This window comes from Mastigoproctus giganteus, chromosome 8 (genome assembly GCF_048544385.1).
Source record: "Mastigoproctus giganteus isolate SK-2022 chromosome 8, ASM4854438v1, whole genome shotgun sequence".
NCBI lineage: Eukaryota > Metazoa > Arthropoda > Arachnida > Uropygi > Thelyphonidae > Mastigoproctus > Mastigoproctus giganteus.
In genome coordinates this window covers 17,999,799-18,019,225 of record NC_143582.1, presented here as the reverse complement: position 1 = coordinate 18,019,225, position 19,427 = coordinate 17,999,799, and the positions used below count along the sequence as shown (strand labels likewise).

The 19,427-nt window shown below is 39.4% G+C and overlaps 1 protein-coding gene across 1 annotated transcript; it reads right to left on the bottom strand.

Annotated features, from left to right (window-relative positions):
- Positions 1-18,380: 18,380 nt before the first annotated feature.
- LOC150081304 (general transcription factor II-I repeat domain-containing protein 2A-like) lies at positions 18,381-18,971 on the bottom strand. The gene has a single exon (XM_090380152.1). The coding sequence runs from the start codon at positions 18,969-18,971 to the stop codon at positions 18,381-18,383; it is 591 nt and encodes a 196-aa protein (XP_090236278.1).
- Positions 18,972-19,427: the final 456 nt, after the last annotated feature.

Genomic DNA, 19,427 nt, shown 5'->3' with positions numbered 1-19,427 from the left:
ATTATTTCAATATATGATGCAATTTCGAAATTTCGCTTCTTAGTGCTGCTTGTGCAGCCTCATCAATTAGTCCACATTTTTGAAGACCCTTTTCTAATAATTTCCATTTTGTGAAATTGTTTATGTGTTGTAATGAATTATTATGAAAAAGAACGTTTGGATTTAGATGTTTCCAATCCTTAAATCCATCTGAGCTGCAAAATGGAACATTATTTGTGCCAGATACAAATAAGAGGCACGGAAAATAATATATGTATTGCATCTTTCTTTTTGCAATTAAATAACCATTTCCTCTCTCTTTTCAGGTTTGGGTGGCTTATTGTAAGCCAATTTTGTAAACTAGCGGAATGTTTTTTTCTAATTTTCTCTTTATGCAGTCTTTCCACTTTTTTCTTTGGTGGCATGTCTAAAATTAATTTAGCCTTTATTGTTTTATTTAAATTATAAATCGCAACATTCACCATTACCTGTTTATATAGCAACCACAAAAACACTATAACTTATTCAGTTTGTACACAGTGAATTGCGAACTATTATGCATTCGGTCATGCGCTGATGAAGCGATCGCCTAATTGGTCCATTCAAAGTTACATTCTGGACAGAAAATAGATCTACGATGATATGCAGTATGTACTCAGATGTAAGGATGCATGTAGGCTGGAATCACCGTGAGAAAATTAATTTTCACTCTCCCTGTGCTATCTTTGATTCGACATAATCGAGGGGCGCCATTTCATCATCTCGTCTCGGGTGTCGAAATAGCTTGACACTGTACTGACGTAATCTGTCAGTGGTGCCCTTGGCACCTGCCCCAATGCCAAGGCGTCCCTACGCCACTGTGAGCACGCATAAGCGAAACTTTTGAATTTTTTAAAACCTTTATTTCAATGTTACAGTGGTTTAAAATTTTACAATTTTTTAAAAGTTTATTACAAAGTTTATACCTTTGTACTGAATGGAGGTGGTTTCGGTGGTCGCATTGTGCGTATAGTGCTCAATACGCTTTACAGCGCTGACTGTTAGTCTTCGGCACGTTGAATTATAAATTTTTTTCCGTCTAATTTTTTTATGAAATACGGTAGAGCATGAAGAAAGAAATATTTTGGTTTTTAAATTTTTTAAATCGGACTGCTAGAAGCTGAAATATAGCTATTTGAAACGAACGCGACATGCGTGCGAGTTACACTGTGGCCGCGCTGTAGGGGTACTGACTTGTAGTTTTAAAAGTTTATTACAAAGTTTTTACAGATCTCTTCTTTGTACTCAATGGTGGTAGTTTATGTGGTCGCATTGCACGTATACGTGCTCTATACGCCCACTATTAATCTTCGGCATGTTGAATTGTAAATTTTTTTCCGTTGAAAGTTTTTTATGAAATACGGTAAAAAATGACGAAAAAAATAGTATTAGCAATGGCCTCATGGTGCAAGAAAGCCTATGGCTTATGCTACACAAGTTAGAAAAAAAAAGAAAAAGAAAAGGAAATAGACAGCCTATGCATTTTGCTCTGCCATAGGTTATCCAGCTGAGCTTTAAATTTCCCTAAACTGTCAGCCTAAACTACCCATGTAGATAACTTCGTATTAGTATTAGTAATGGCCCCATGGTGCAAGAAAGCCTATGGCTTATGCTGCACCAGCCAAAAAAAAAAAACCGAATAAAACAATGACAAAATAAAACAAAATAAATAAAAAACAACAACTAATAATTAATAAGAGAAAAGGAAATTAAACTTATCATCCTATGCGTTTCCCTCACCCGAAGGTACTATCCAGATGACCTTTGAAATTCCCCAAACTGTCAGCCTCTACCACCTGTAGGCAACTTATTCTAGTAATTTATAACTCGCTTAAAATAAAACTTCCTGCAGTCCAATCTAAACATCTCCCCTCTTAACTTGAATTTATGTCCCCTAGTTCTAGCATCATTTATAATCTTGAAAATTTCGTCCTCATTCATTTTATTGATGCCTCTCAGAGCCTTAAACACCTCAATCAAATCTCTTTTAAGGTGTCTAGTTTCCATACTCTGCAACCCACATATTCGAAGTCTTTCTTCATAAAGACACCTTTTGCCGATCTTTAGGTGCTGTCTCCATACTTGAACACAGTATTCCAAGTGTGGTCTAACAAAAGCCTTATATAATGGGATTATCACGTCACTATTTCTACATGGAAAAGTTCGATAGATCATCGATAGGACACCATGGGCCTTCCTTACAACCTGTTTATAATGCTCAGAGAATTTCATGTCTGACCGTATCGTAACACCCAAGTCCCTTTCCTCAAGTACTTGGTTTAGTTGAACTCCACCAAGTGAATAAGTTATTTTGGGATTACTGTTTCACAGGTGTAATACCTTACACGTTGTTGGATTAAAGCATAGCTGCCATTTTTCTGACCATTCCTGAAGTCTATCTAGGTCTCTCTGAAGAAACTCAGCTTGACAGTGATCATTAACTACTCTACCAATTTTAACATCATCTGCAAATTTAGACATCACGCCCTCTATCCCTTCATTAATGTCTTTTATGAAAATTAAAAACAACAGTGGTCCTAATACTGATCCTTGGGGAACCCTACTTCTTATATCAACCCAATCCGAGGAATAGCCATTTATCACAACCCTCTGCCTCCTGCCCTAAAGCCATCCTGATATCCATCCAGAATTTTTCCAGTGATTTCAACCTGTTCCAGCTTATAAAGCAACCGCTCATGTGGGACTGATTCAACAGCTTTGCTGAAATCTAAATAAACAATGTCGAATTTATTCCCTAAATCCAGCTCATGAATGACCCTTTCATGAAGGAGACTCCCCATGTCGAGTTTCCTTCCCATTTTCTCCAATCAATTAGAGGCAAATTGAAATCACCCATAATAAGACATTGACGCTTACTTGCCCATTCTATTTGCATGTAGAAGCTTTTGTCATAATCTTCACAATCACTTGGTCTGTAGATTACTCCTGTTTGCATTATACCTTTGTTTCCAACTATCTCACACCATACAGATTCTATACTAGCATGTGAAACGTCTGACTCCGGGAAAGCTATCGTCGCACACAGGCTGCTTCTGATTAGAAGCATTACCCCTCTACCCCTTCTATCTACCCTGTCCTTCCTATATACATTATACAAGCCGTACTGAAACTCATCATCCCCTATTTCCAGGTGGCACCACGTTTCCGTAAGCCCTATTATGGCACACCAAGGGTCCTGAGCTGGATATCATTCTTCTCTTCCTTGGTGATTCCCTTTTGTCTCTCTCTCTCTCAGGGTGGCTCAGGAACATTTTTTTTTTTTTTTTTTTTTTGGCTGGTGCGGCATAAGCCTCAGGCTTACTTGCACCATATAACTAATAATAATGTCCGCATTACTTGTTTTAACCAGTAGTTCGAATTCGCTCAATTTATTGACGACACTTCTAACATTACTATATAAACAATTAAGACTTACTGTTGTATATTTAACAACCCTAACACAACCCTTGAAGTTTTTTAGGCTCTCTTCCCTGGCATTAGCTACCCGCTCACTTGAACGTTTCTGCCCCGAACATCTAGATAATATGTCCAGTTGGGGAAACAGATAAGAACTCTTGAAGTATGTGCAAGAGTTACTTTGACCAATATTATCAGATAAACGTGTGTCAATATTACCCACATCCCCCTAACTAGTAGTTTCCCTGAACCTTTAAGGTATTCTCAATAATATTGGCAAAATCTTTTGCACCACCTTTGTTTAAGTGTATCCCATCTCTACAAAACAAATTCCTTCTATCTACAAATGTGGGCCAAGCTGATAGAAATTTTCCCCCAAAAGCCTTGCAGAGTCCTTCAAGTCTTGAGTTAATCCACAAGGCTTTTAACCTATAATCCCTCCTATCGTGTCTGGGCAGAATTGTCGACACACAGACATTGTGGCCTAGCTCGCAGCATTTCCTCATCATGGTCCTGTATTTTTCCAACAAATCGTCAGATCGTGTACGTTTAATGTCATTTGTCCCTACATGAATAATAATATTCTCTTTACGCCCTTAAAATCTGAAAATCTGTTGGTGACATCATTAATAGTTGCTCCTGGCAGACATACCCTGGTTCTACTCCATCTATCTTTATTACAAAAAATATTTTCCGTTTCCCTGACAATAGAGTCTCCTAATAAAACAAAGTCCTTTTGAACCAGAGTAGTTTGCACTTGGATTTTCTGTTTCGAGGCCCGAATCGGGAGTGCATCACTTGGTAGATTGCTGGAGTCTTGAGTCCCTGACGAGCTCCCAGATGCATTATTCTCGAGGGCAAGCACCCGTTTTTTCAGTGACTCAAAGTGTTCCATCAGTATACCAAATTGTAATTTAAGATCGGTGCACTCCTTACATCGATCACAAAAAAAAAAAAAAAATCCCCAGGTGAGCTATGATTAGTCACCAGGTCGACCTTGGAAAACATTCCACAGGCTCCGCAACGGATTAAACCATGACTCACACGTAAATCGCCATCGACTCTTTCCGTGTGAGTCATGATACCCTGTGACGTGTTTAAAGCAGATCTTGTAATTACCATTATAAAATTAGCTAAGTATCAACGAAAATTAACTTTAAAAAATGATATGTATAATAATATAAAAATCAAACTATTACAGGAAAGCCTATAAACAAAATAATCCAACAATATACAAAATAAATCAAATATATAAAAGTTTATTATTAATTCAGTTTAGTGGATTGGATTACGACAGTAATCCAATCCACTGAACTGAAGAGCCCTGACGAAGCGTGTCCGCTCACCTCGAATGCCAACACTCGAATGTTCCAGTAACTTATTCAAGTAATTTATAACTCGCTGGCTAAAATAAAACTTTCTGCAATCCAGTCTAAACACCTCCCCCCATATCTTGAATTTATAGCCCCTAGTTCTAGAATCATTTATAACTATGAAAATTTCATCCTCATTCATTTTACTTTTGTCTCTCAGAGCCTTAAACACCTCAACCAAGTCCCCTCTAAGGTGCCTAGTTTCAAGCTCTACAACCCACGTATTCGAAGTCTTTTCTCACGTGGACGCCCTTTTGCCGATCTCATCAGGCGAGTTACCCGTGTTTTGACCCTTTCAAGAAGCTCAATGTCTTTCTCTTTATGTGCGGTCTCCATACTTGAACACAGTATTCCAAGTGTGGTCTAACAATAGCCTTATATAACGGGAGGCTTGTATAATGTTTTGGTTTTTAAATTTTTAAAATCGGACTGCTAGAAGCTGAGATATAGTGATTTAAAACATAAACGTGACATGTGTGCGAATTACACCATAGGGATAATGGTAGGAGGCGATGAATAATTTCATGTCGCATTTTCGTTGCGATTTTTTTCAATACATGGACACAGGTTACTCCCATGTGAAAACTGCCTGGGGTGTTCCCAAAGAACTTTCATTTCAATAGGAATCAGTCCCCTCTTACCCTTGAGAAAACAAAGAAAATGACACAACCACATATTAAAGAAAACCTGTTTGGATATTGATCAAAGTATTTTAAGCTTCAAATAATTATACTTTCACATGGTTGGACAGATTTTCAAAAAATAACAGTTTTCTCTCCAGTCTACTCAAATACAACTATTCTGTTCTCAGATCGCAAAGACTAATAGACAGATTATATAGTGGATGTTCATGTTCCAAATCAATAAAACCGTCATCCTAACTTACTGTATTCCAATAATTGTTATATAATACAGTTAATGTCAACTCTATTAATATTAGATTAATATTAATATTAGAGTTAGATTAATATTACAGACTGCATATTAATTATTAAATAGAAAGGGAGCAAGAATATTTGCTGATGTTATCAAGGCAGTGTTAGGTGGGCCGGAAAACTGCTAGCTTTGGCGGAATACACAGACTAAACGGTTAACAGTGGCCTTAGGCAGAGGCAAAAGTGATTCTTGCACTACTTCTATTAGAATGCGCAGCAGCATGGAAAGGAAGACAATGGAGATTTCCGGGACTAATCAGAGAACAACTGTATCCCATTTGGCAGGGCTCCAACTCACATGTTCGTGGCACCAGTTTTGACAAGCTCTGCAGTGGTTTGAAGTTAATGGGATACACACCACTGGTTTCCTTGAGTAGAGTCCACTTGAACTGAGCCTTCTTAACACAGTCCGATTGGAAATATTTTCACCTGGGGCCGCAGGAACCTCTAAGAGCCAGTCGATGGCAGGAAATCATAGGGTTTCGTCTTGCTGTTAGAGCCAGAAAGCAGTCTGTTCTGGTTGACGTAACTCTCGGGCTCTTCTTGCAATAGTTCCTGCCTCCCGAAACTGCTTTCATGGTGGCAAGACGACACTGCGTGACACATTAAGCAAGTGTTTCTTAACCTGTGCCGTGGCACATTAGTGTGCCACAAGTATGCTTCAAGTGTGCCACGGGAAATACAAATTAAAAAAATTAATAAATCCAAGTTTTATAATAAAAATTAATTCAAACAAAAAATCCTTTTATTTACGCTGCAAAGATTTGAACTCCTTCTGTTCACCTATACAACACAAATAATGAGTGTAATATGCCCAACAGAAGTTCCTGCTCGTGAATATATGAGTATAGTAGTGATTGAAGTGTGCCACAAAATTTTAGCATCTTTAAAAGTATGCTGTAGCAATGAAAAGGTTGAGAAATACTGCGTTAAGCCAATGTCCTACTGCTGCCTGTGACTGCTCAGCATCAAGTCGTCCGATGGCCTACCATCTCAAAGTATCTAAACGATGATGACTTACTATTCTGACTACTGGAGATGTGACTGTCCACAGCAAGCCAAAAAATGAAAATGAAGTGACATGTTGCAACCTGTGATTTTATAAGCATGAATATTTGAATAATTTGCGGCTCTGTAAAGGTGATAGATCGATTTCTATTGGATACTCAGAATTTGCATGCCAGGATGCCCATGTGTCAAATATTCGCCTTCGGCAATATTGTTCACAAAATATTCTTGAAAGACATTTTGTACTGATCTCCAGAATATGGGTGCACCTTGTCACAGTGTTGTGGGCATGGCCGAAGGATGGAGCGATTGTCCGGTTAAGCTCTGTGATTGACTGATTGTGAATGCGAATTTGTTTGTCTGATTCAATCGGATGCAAATTCGATTCTGATTTTAGCAGTAAATGCAGAATTATTGTTTTGTTTCATGTTGTTTAGTTGTTATTGTGCTCGGTTGTTGTTTAGTCGTTGCCATTGTGCTGCAATCGGATATTTTGCTCTGCTGCCGTCACTTATTCTTTGCTTTTTTTTTTGTTATTCCGTGTTCAACCCAGTGGAGCGAGTGACTGCGAAAATGTTGTATGGTTTGGAAAAAGACGGATGTAAGGCTGCAATTGAATGGAGTTCGTGAACAGTACCAGCCAGCATGCCAGAACTTATGGGGTGAGTTCTTTTGTATTCAAGTAGTTTTTTTGACAATTTTGATTGTTTTCGCAGTTATTGTATTAATTGTTAGTACAGTATAAGATTCTCTTGATAGCAGGGGGTGTGGGGGCAGTATCCCCTACAAAAGTGGGGGTTTGAGGGACAGGAGTCCCCCCGCTCAAAGAGCATTTCTGTTGACGTATATGTACAATTCTCATTATTAATGCACTCGAAATCGTCTAGTAACGTATATTCACAAGAGCGGTTTGGGCTCATGTCGTGCATGAGCAATTCTCATCTGCACTTGAAATCGTTTAGTAATGTACCGGTGAATGTATCAGTGGTTGTGTCTGGTGTTAATTTTTGCTATTTGTTTAAAAAAAATTTTTAACTATTTTTTTTTCTCCGTATTGCCGTTTCTTTTTCTGCCTTTCAGCTCTGACGTATTGTGATGTCACGTGACATCCACTTGAAACGTGTGGACGAGAACGGGAGAGGGAAAGCAGTGAGTTCACTGCCTTTTTCTTTTTTTTGAGAAGCTACAGGTGAAAACGTGACTGTTCCTTGAATTTTGCACACAAAATTTTTGTGTATTTATCTACGATATATCCCCATAGGCGCATTCATGGTGGCGGCAGGGAGAATAAAACTCTTCGAGAACATATTATCATCATCCTTCTCTTTCTTGGTGAATCCTTTCTACTTTTCTCTCTCTCTCTCGGGGTAGCTCGGGAAAAAAGAAACCCCCATGTTCTGGATTTAACCTCATTTTGTTCTGTTAATTTTGTTCAGCTGTGTAGCCCAATGAGAGTCGACCTCTTTCTCTCAACACCGTCCCTGGTCATCAGAGGAATAGGGTGTTCTAGGACTAAGTACTATAGCCACCGCACGTGCTGCAGACATTGCCGCAGCACACTACAGACCACAGAGTAGTAACATATCTTACTACTCCGTGCTACAGACCTTACCGGATTTTGATGGCTACACGGTGAATGCATCGGCAGTGTGCTACCGTTTGCCACTGTGTAGTTTGTTTCATCTCTTCTTGTACTTATTGTCTACTGACGATCTTTCATTCCTACCACATCAATCGACTGTTCCAGAAATTTCACTGCCGTTTTTCGAAAATAGGCAATGTAATTTATTCATATTCGCAAAATATACGGCCCAGAGAATGAGCATTCAGCCAACACTGTATATCACTCAATGGACTGCAAACACAAGTTATTTAAATTGGCTAGGTGTACTTACATTGGGGTGGAAAACTTAAGGACCAACACTATTTCTAAAGGTTACAACCACAAAATCTTTACGTAAGGTACTTTTTACTGATAAGAATAGATTCAGTCTCAGCAGTGATTCTGGACGTCAGCTAATCTGGCGAGAGGTTGGCACACGGTATCACCTAGCAAACATCACTGAAAGGGATCGATATAGCGGTCGAGGTGTTCTCGTCTGGGGAGACGTTATCTTGGATGGACGTACACAACTCCAGATACTGGAAGGAGGTACTGTAACTGGTGCACGCTACTGTACTGAGGTAATCCTTCCCCATGTGCATCTGTTTCGAGGTGCCATTGGCCCCGAGTTCGTGTTTATGGATGATAACGCCACACCCCATCGCACACTGCAGCTGTTGATATGCTTTTGGAAAATGAGGATATTGTTCGTATGGATTGGCCTGCCCGTTCCGCGATCTAAACCCCATCGAACACACATGGGACGCCCTGGGGAGACGCCAGCGGCACGTCCACACCCACCAGAAAATGTTCACCAGCTGAAGATAGCGCTGACAGAAGAATGGACGATGTTACCGCAAGAACTTATCAACAACATTGTTCTAATTTTGGACAGGCGGTGCAAAGCCTGCATCAACATTAGGGGTGGCCATATCTCCTACTGAGGACCACCTCTTCCCTTTGTTCCATCTTTGGCAGTGATGCAGCTGCATCATAGCAGCCAGTGCTGTGTTGCCATTTTTGAATAAAGTCCCTCTGTACCATTTTGTTTCCGTTGTTGTTTCGGTGTTGTTTTCTTCATCATTTCTGTACCTCACGAGGTTCCTTTGGTATGTTTTACCCATATCCAGGCCACTCCTATGAGAAGCTACAGGTGAAAACGTGACTGTTCCTTGAATTTTGCACACAAAATTTTTGTGTATTTATCTACGATATATCCCCATAGGCGCATTCATGGTGGCGGCAGGGAGAATAAAACTCTTCGAGAACATATTATCATCATCCTTCTCTTTCTTGGTGAATCCTTTCTACTTTTCTCTCTCTCTCTCGGGGTAGCTCGGGAATTTTTTTTTTTTTTTTTTTTTTTTTTTTTTTGGCTGATGCAGTGTAAGCCTCAGGCTTCCTTGGACCATATGGCTAATAATAATAATAATAATAATAATATTTTTTGTGAAAGCTACCAATGTATTTTTTTTTTTTTTTTTTTTTGATTGTCTGTATGCAAAATATCAGGGTGCGCTACTGTTGGCTTCTTTCAGAAATTGTTCGTCTGACGTTAGCTTTTTCACTCGGAATGTTATGAGCACGTTTGGCTTTTCCAGTACTTTTTGTTTAATAAAAGAGCTTAATACGAAAATTGGACAGCCAGCTGACCTTCAAATGATAATTGCGATAGTGACAGTTGAGTTATGAAGAAGCAGCTCAAATTACCAAAAAAAAAAAAAATATATATATATATATATATTGGTCGCCGAAGCATTCTACATCTCTACAGTATTCTACATGAATTTTACATCTCTTTATTCAAAAGGTAAATAATATGATTTTAAATTTAAATACAAATAAAAAAGGAGATTATAAATCTATATACAAATTTAAAAAGTTTACAGTGTGTAATTTGTTATAAATATTAACCAACGAGAGCATTATTAAACCCATAAAGCTGAAGAGGCACTTAGAAATTACACCTATTTAATATGTAAACAAAGGTAAGCATTTATAAGAAGCATGCAAATGCATTAGGAACACAAAAGAAAATTTCAGCAACATCTTACAGTTCAGAAAGTACTGGAAGCATCGTTACAAGCTTTCAGGGTTTTTTATGGTAATAATAATAAAACCATATAACATCTGTAAATGTTCTCGTTTTGCCTGTTGCAATAATAAAAGGTTTCATTTATGTTTGAGAAAAAAGATTGCTTTCAATATTGAAACTAAAGTTTCCATGTATTAGCAATGTCGAAGGTGTATTCCTCTGTCCGCATATCAAAAAGTTAGCGTAAAGACGAACAACTTATAAGAGTATTAAACCATTTGGAACTGGAAGCTTGGAAATACCTCAAGAAATTTAGGATCATGTTTTGGGCAACAAGAGAGCAGATAAATATACAGTTTTAATTGAATTTTTTTTTTTTTTTTTTTTTTTTTTTTTACAAGCCCACCAAAATCTCGGGTGCAACTGTGTCATTAAAAATTCTTAAAGGTATTTTTACTATGGAGAAATGATACGCATAAAGTGGAAGCTCAGTATTATTGAGTACTCTTATGGTAATACTTGTTAAAATTATATTAAATATTTAAATAACAGTAACTTGCATTTCAGTAACAGTGCATTTCTCCTTAAATATGTGAGTGCAATATCTAACTTCAATTTTGGATTCAGCTTATCAATGAGATGTTGACATATACAAAAAAATGTATAGGTCAACTAATAAGGACGTCTATTTCGATTATTTATAAAATTTACAAAGGAGGAAATAATTGGTGATAGGCATAATGGAATGATTAATAATCGATTATAATATGGCCAACAATCTACAATAATCGATTACAAAATCTATAACGAATTTGACCAAAAGGAACTATTTCTCGATCGGGCGCCCTCTCTCTCTGTTTGAAATTCTCAACTCTTGGTTTATTTTCCATTGTCGATTTCTTAATCGGTTAATTTGCATATCATCGATTATTAGTCATAAACTACTTTTGGAATACTTGCATTTTACGAAGTATATCAATGCGCCTGACGTCATTATTGCAAATCTAGGTTTAGTGTATGATGTCATTTATACAGTACACTAAGTGGACAGAAATCATGGGATGCCTACCTAGTAACGAGTAGGCCCACCTTCCGCCTGGATAAGGGCAGTCACACGGTGAAGCATTCAGTCCACTAGTTCACGAATGTGTTCCACAGTTATTTCCATCCAAGCCTGCTCCACCGCTGTCCATAATTCGGTCGCATTCCTGGATGGAGGATCCAAAGCTCGAACCGACCTTTCCATAGCGTCCCAAAGATGCTCCATAGGGTTCAGATCCGGCGAACGGGGAGGCCATTCCCTGGTGGTAAAATAAGCGGAACGCTCTTCGAACCATGTTCTAGTTTGAGGTGTATAAGGCCTTGAATGGGTTGAGCACGCTGAATTCTGATGGGATCCTTCCACTTGTTCAGATTTCGAACCTGAGGGGGTATAAATTCAAATTAAGAAATGTAGAAAATGTAACAAATTAAAAGATGTAGAATAGATGTGCGGAAATTTGCCTTTAGCCTTTAGCCAGCAGGTGGTTAATTGTTGGAACAAACTTCCATCTGTCGTTGTGGAAGTTGATAGGTTAAATAAATTTAAGGAGGAACTGGACAGGCATTTGGAGGGAATGGTGTGATTTTTTTTTTTTTTTTTTTTTTTTTGGCTGATGCTGCATAAGCTCATACACTTGCTTTCTTGCATCACATGCCACTACTACTACTACTAGTCAACACGGCTCTGTGGGGAGACACATTGTCTTGTTGGAAGAGTCCAATGCCCTGTGGGTGCATGATGACCATGAAGGGATGCAGTTGTGTCTAAGAATATATAAATTCATACACCGACCATTGAATAAAATTTAAAATTTAATATGACTACAATCTTTACACAAAAAAAAAAAAAAAAAAAAAAATATTTACAATAAACTATTACGGAATGCTAAAAACTGTAATAAAAGATCATTTACAATAAAATTTGCTAAAATATAAAACATTAAAAGCGCTAAAAATCTGAAGCTTTCGGGAGCGTCAGCTCCCTTCTTCAACAGTGATATGACCTCCTGCAACATCTCCTTAAGTAGCAGGCTCACGGTACCTCCACACGTGGTATTTCTCCACGTGGTTCAATCGGCACATGGTCAGAACTGGAAGCGGAAATGTCTCGGGAACGTGGCAAAGAAAATCGTTCATCCGACCTTAATATAATTGTTTCAAAGATAGGATTAATACGTATACCTCTATCTCTGTTTATTGTATTCCTACTGGATGAACTAATCCGTAAACCCTCGAGCCATTTACGCTCCCAGTATCCATGTGCACGATCCAAAATAATAGCGTCCTCCGGGGAGATTTGATGCTGCTTCTCCCAAAAATGTTCGGCCACAGCAGACTTGTTGTATTCAGCGGTTCTTATGGCATTTAAATGTTCCCCCAGACGATCCCTGAGCCGTCGTTTTGTTTCCCCCACATAACACTCCCCACAATCCGGGCATTCTATTCTATAAACCACTCCACTACTAAGATCTTTTGGTACGCGGTCTTTGACCTGAGACACAGCTGTGCACAGCCTCCGCCCAGGAAGCTGTACACAGCGTGTCCCATAACCCCGTAAAATTCTTGCTAGATGTTCAGTAAGGCCCGGATAGTAGGGGATGTATGCGGTGGCTACCGGAACGAACGACTCCCTACGTTCGGACACTCCTCTACTATATCTGTCGAGGATCCTCTGGGGGTATCCGCACTTTCTAAGTTCTGCCGTGACACGATTAATTTCTTTTTCTTTATCCTCAGAAGTGGTACAGTGTGATCTTACTCTGTCAAATAAAGCTTTTGCAACACTATTCTTATATTGTCCAGCTTGTGCTGAATTGAAATGGGTGTATTGACCTCTACACATGGGTTTTTTAAAAACTGACGTCTTAAGTCTAAAACCCACCCTGGAGATCAATACATCCAAAAATGACAGGGTACCACCCGTTTCCACCTCTGAGGTAAATTGTATAAATTGGGAGAAGCTATTAAGCCAGCAAACGGCATCATCCTCCCTCCCCTTCTGGACCAGGGCAAAGGTATCATCAACATATCTTCTCCAATTCCTAATAGGAAACGAACACCCACTAAAAATCCTACTTTCCAACTCCTCCATGGCCAGATTGGCCACGGTGGCACTAATGGGTGAACCCATGGCAGTACCGCGAACCTGCTTATATATAGTTCCTTGAAACAACATGGTAGTACTAGCTAGACATAATTCTACCCCGGTGCAAATGTCTTCCACACCGAGAAGTGATCTATTACCAAGGGAGGCATCCCTGGTCAATGCCATTTTTACACAATATACTGCATGACTAATAGGAATACATGTAAATAAAGATATAACGTCAAAAGAGATCATGCTCTCATCATCATTTATAGTCAAATTCCCCACAAAATTCACAAACTCTCTACTGTCTTTAACAACATATTCGGACTGCCCCACTATGGGCGCAATTAATTTAGCCAAGTACCCTGATAGCGCATAGGAAGGACTCCCTATAAATGAAACTATAGGTCTCAAGGGCACTTCTGCCTTATGAATTTTTGGCAGTCCGTAGAATCGCGGGAGTTGACTACCTGTAGTGTGTAATGACCAGTAAGTCTCCTTGGAAATCTTCTCCGTGTTCAACCAGGATTGTATCAGTTTATTGACTCGCCGTTCCAGCCCCACCAACGGGTTCCTCTGGATCACCTTATAAGTGTTATTATCTTGCAGAAGATCCAATGCCATCTTATTATAATCTGTATTCAGGACCACCGTTGATCTCCCTTTATCTGCTGGTAAAACAACTATTCCTTTGTCTCTTCTCAATTCCTCTAGAGCTCTCTTTTGACTAAGGCTGAGATTCGGGGGTGCCTTCCTCACCTGACTCAACACTGCAGGTGACTTCACCCGGATTTCATTAGCTAAAGGCTCAGGAAACTTATTAATGGCCCGTTCAATACCCATTGCTATCTCCGCAATGGGGGGTTTCGAAGACACCAGAGTGAACTTGGGGCCTAAACTAAGGACTGCCTCCTGTTCTTTCGTGAGCTGTCTATTACTCAAATTATGTATAAAATGGGTGCTATTATCATATCGCTGTACCACATTTTCACTCACCAACCTATTAAACTTCATAATTTGTCTTTGTCTATATGACTCTGCTACCCTAACAACTTTATCCGAGACTAACCTTCTAATAAGAGCTAGGTGTCTAGAAGAAACATTGCTACCAATATTACCTAAATACATGCCAATTTGTCGTCTAGTAAATCTGAGATCTTCATGCAGCTTACGAATCCAAACATTCATAATACTCTTTTGAAAACGCACAGTGGCCCGTACTAATCGAACATCCTGGAAAGGTAACTTAACCCTATTTATACACCCATTTCAATTCAGCACAAGCTGGACAATATAAGAATAGTGTTGCAAAAGCTTTATTTGACAGAGTAAGATCACACTGTACCACTTCTGAGGATAAAGAAAAAGAAATTAATCGTGCCACGGCAGAACTTAGAAAGTGCAGATACCCCCAGAGGATCCTGGATAGATATAGTAGAGGAGTGTCCGAACGTAGGGAGTCGTTCGTTCCGGTAGCCACCGCATACATCCCCTACTATCCGGGCCTTACTGAACATCTAGCAAGAATTTTACGGGGTTATGGGACACGCTGTGTACAGCTTCCTGGGCGGAGGCTGTGCACAGCTGTGTCTCAGGTCAAAGACCGCGTACCAAAAGATCTTAGTAGTGGAGTGGTTTATAGAATAGAATGCCCGGATTGTGGGGAGTGTTATGTGGGGGAAACAAAACGACGGCTCAGGGATCGTCTGGGGGAACATTTAAATGCATAAGAACCGCTGAATACAACAAGTCTGCTGTGGCCGAACATTTTTGGGAGAAGCAGCATCAAATCTCCCCGGAGGACGCTATTATTTTGGATCGTGCACATGGATACTGGGAGCGTAAATGGCTCGAGGGTTTACGGATTAGTTCATCCAGTAGGAATACAATAAACAGAGATAGAGGTATACGTATTAATCCTATCTTTGAAACAGTTATATTAAGGTCGGATGAACGATTTTCTTTGCCACGTTCCCTAGACATTTCCGCTTCCAGTTCTGACCATGTGCTGATTGAACCACGTGGAGAAATACCACGTGTGGAGGTACCGTGAGCCTGCTACTTAAGGAGATGTTGCAGGAGGTCATATCACTGTTGAAGAAGGGAGCTGACGCTCCCGAAAGCTTCAGATTTTTAGCGCTTTTAATGTTTTATATTTTAGCAAATTTTATTGTAAATGATCTTTTATTACAGTTTTTAGCATTCCGTAATAGTTTATTGTAAATATTTTTTTTTTTTTTTTTTTTTTTTGTGTAAAGATTGTAGTCATATTAAATTTAAAATTTTATTCAATGGTCGGTGTATGAATTTATATATTCTTAGACATGAGTTTTCCCGACCTCAGAGGCCTCTTTCAGGATATTGGGATGCAGTTGGTCTGCAAGTTGGTCCACCCCAGACCATTACCGACTGTCTATTTGCCTGAACAGTTCCTTGTTGACATGATGGTTGCATAGCTTCATGCGGTTTCCACCAGATACACACCATCCCATCCACTCAAAATAACTTTAAATCGGACTCATCGGACCGGGAGGCCCGTCTACAATCATTCAACGCCCAGTGCCGATGTTCTTTCACCCAGTTGAGGCGTAGAGTCCTGTGTCCATGTGTAAGTAATGGGACTCTGGCGGGTCAGCAGCTCCCATAACCTATTGAAGCTAATGATTGCCTAATGGTCTTGGTGGAGACGTTTCTGACACATCTTTCGTTGAAGTCAGCAGTGATTTTTGCCACTGTTGCTCTCCGGTTGGCTGAAACAATGTGAGATACATCAACGGCCACTTTCATCCGCCACCCTTCTCTGCCCACAGCGCTATCTGCGATGAGATGTTATTCCGGAAATAGCGTATTCCCGATACACTCTTGATAGCGTCGAACAGGGACAGTGCAATTTCTGTACCACCCCTCGATAGAGTGACCCATGCATTGCTCCACCTGCAAGATTTCAAGTTGTGTTTACTTCTAGAGAGCTTCGACGGGGTGGTGGAGTGTCAACCTTTTTTAATCAGTCAAAGTTTAAGTTTAATTAATAAGAAGTCCAGCTTTGAAGCACTGATCTTAACCCTAGCTCACAATACGGCCATTATTGACATCTGCAGATCACCTCCACCCATCTGCAGTTCATGTTCTGATGGGCGATTTCAACGTATCAACTCAATGTGAATCTCTGAGGGAGCACCTAATTGAAGATATGAAATCTGCTCAAATTCTCCTTGTCAATGGCATGCACACTAGGGGAACTAACAAGCTCGACCTTATGTTCTCATCCACACAATGCACATTATGTGATTCCCGGAAACATCTTTTAACTCCGATCATGACCCTCTTGTTTCGCAAATTTTACTGCCTCCATGCAAAGAAACTGTTCATAAGTCATGTGAATCTGTTTATTAGAGGAGTAAAACGTCGACAATCATCAGCCCAATTTTCTAAATATTGAAACATGCCTTATGGCTGCTACACTCGTTCCTTGGCATGTCCTCGAAAGGTGTGAGGTCAAGCTTGCAAAAACTATTCTTACGAACTGAATTAATACCACAAACTTTTCCATCTCCAAGAAGGTTAAAATCACTCCCACCCCCTCACTGGAAGGCGTAGTACAATAAAGACACTGCAGCTTTTCAACTGAAACAACAACTGCACAAAATTTGGAAGGAAACAAAACGATGTTCGTGATTGAATTTCGTACTCAAAAGCACGGGCCCATTTCAACAGACAAGTCATCAGCGATTGCTAATTTCTTCAATGCTCAGCTTCATATGGGAAAAGTTCTTTGTCGTCATAGGTGCCTTAGCAACCAAATCCTTGTTGACCCTGACCAATGGATGGTCCACATTACGAGATTTCAACCATCAAGTGTCCTGTCCCCAAAACTTGACATGCCAAGATCACATGCCTTATCTGGATATCCTTCACAGCGCTATAATTTAACTTCACCTCAACTTATAAAAGCTATCAACTCAATGGTTCCCACTGCTGTTGCAGGAGCTGATAATGGTACCCAATTAACCGTTAAATGCCTCAGCCCCTTTTATTATTCAAGTTGTCTATCTATAATGACATCCTGGAGACTCGCTCCTTTCCAGTTGAGTGCAACAGCTATACTGTCAGGCATATAGCCAAAATCCGTAACCCATCGCTAATTAAACATCATCGCCCAATCTCTAAAGCCTCAACACTTCTGAAGCTTTTGGAAAAAATGCTGCTACCAGTCCTCGCCAAACAAATACTCGCAGACAAGCCTCCCCAGATTCACTACGCTTTCTCACCGTGATCGACGACTACAAACCTCCTCGCAACCACAAATGGCATACTAGCAGCGTTCGAGAGCAATTACAAACTTGCCATAACTTACATCAGGCATGAGCAACCTTTCCTACTTCGGAGGCCAAATTATCATTCTGTCTCCAAGTCAAGGGCCGGACCAAATTATAAAATAAAATAAATTAATATTAAATGAATTAAAACAAGTTGCTACTTCATATTTCATTTATTTATAATATAATGCTTTGGTATAAAGCTCTACATAAATTTTATAATATAATGAACGACATAACAATTTAATGTGAAGATTGGCCTTGTACTTGAACTACGAGACTATCAATATTGACGTTAATATTACTTAAGGATAATCGCATAGAATTTGAGGTTTTCGTCCATTATTGTTCTCCGAATTTTTGGTTTATTGTATTTTATCCTCGAAAAAAACTCTTCACAAATATATGTGCTGCCGAAAAGACAAATGATTTTTATTGAAAAGGCGCGTAAATTTGTATATTTTTCTTCCACCAAATAAAATTTATTAAAATCCGTCAAAGCAATGTTGTTAAATTGTGATTTTAGCACTAAATCAGCCTGAAGCTCAATAAGTTCCATCTGTAAGTTTTTCTGGCACATTATTTACTTCAGCATCCATTGGACAAGCAAATATAGCGAATGTGGAGTCTTTGTTTTGGAAGTCGGCAAACCTTGTATCAAATTGCTCTATTAGTGCCTTCAGTTCTTCTCCATAACAATTATAAGGGAAATTTGTATGAGTTGCTAGAGTGGAAAAATGATAACAATTTTTAGCTCTTATCTGACTTTCCAACAATCTTAGTTTATTACAAAAAGCTTTGACCTGTCCATGCAGTTCATGAACCAATTGTCTTTGTTTTTGCAATTTGAGATTCAGTTCGTTTTGGTATCGAGTGACATCTACAAGAAATGCTAAATCACACTCATCATCTTTTACTTGGTTAATTGTGTTTCCTTTTATGTCCATAAAATCTGCAATGTCTTGTCTCAGATCATAAAATCGTTTTAACATTTTACCTTTACTCAACCACCTCACTTTAGAATAATAAGACACACCTTCATAATCCGAAAATAGGTCTACCAAATACTCCTTAAATTGGCGGTGATTAAGTGCACGTGACTTAATAAATTTAATATTGGCTACTACAACTTCCATAACGTTTGTGAATTTAGTCGATTGTGCACACACCAAGAATCCGATCGCCAATATGGCTGCCGTTGTGAACAGACGTGTGTTTCATCGCTCCGCTAATTTCAGTTTAAAATATGTGTTTTACTTCTGTCAGTGCCATGAAATGTATCCTCACTTGAAGACAAACTGGACTGGATTCCTTTGGTGAGAAAATTTTGCCTATATATTGGGAATTTGGTCAGGTTGAAGCGTTATTTATCTGTATCCTTTGTTGCCAGACCGCATGGTCACCATGTCGCTGACAACAGGGCTATAGAGAGGCTGCCGATATAACACGGCGGCCGCGTTTCCACCTGACACCTTGACTGGGGAGGTGCCCCAACTAGTGCAAACTGAGCAGTTGTTGTGCTCTATCAATCTGTGCCTTTACCGAATAATATCACCAAAGAAATATGAATTTAATGTGTCCCCCCCCCCCAC

What these genes read in the sequence shown, in the direction of transcription:
- LOC150081304 (XM_090380152.1), bottom strand. Translation starts at nt 18,971, where the DNA reads ATGGAAGTTGTAGTAGCCAATATTAAATTTATTAAGTCACGTGCACTT.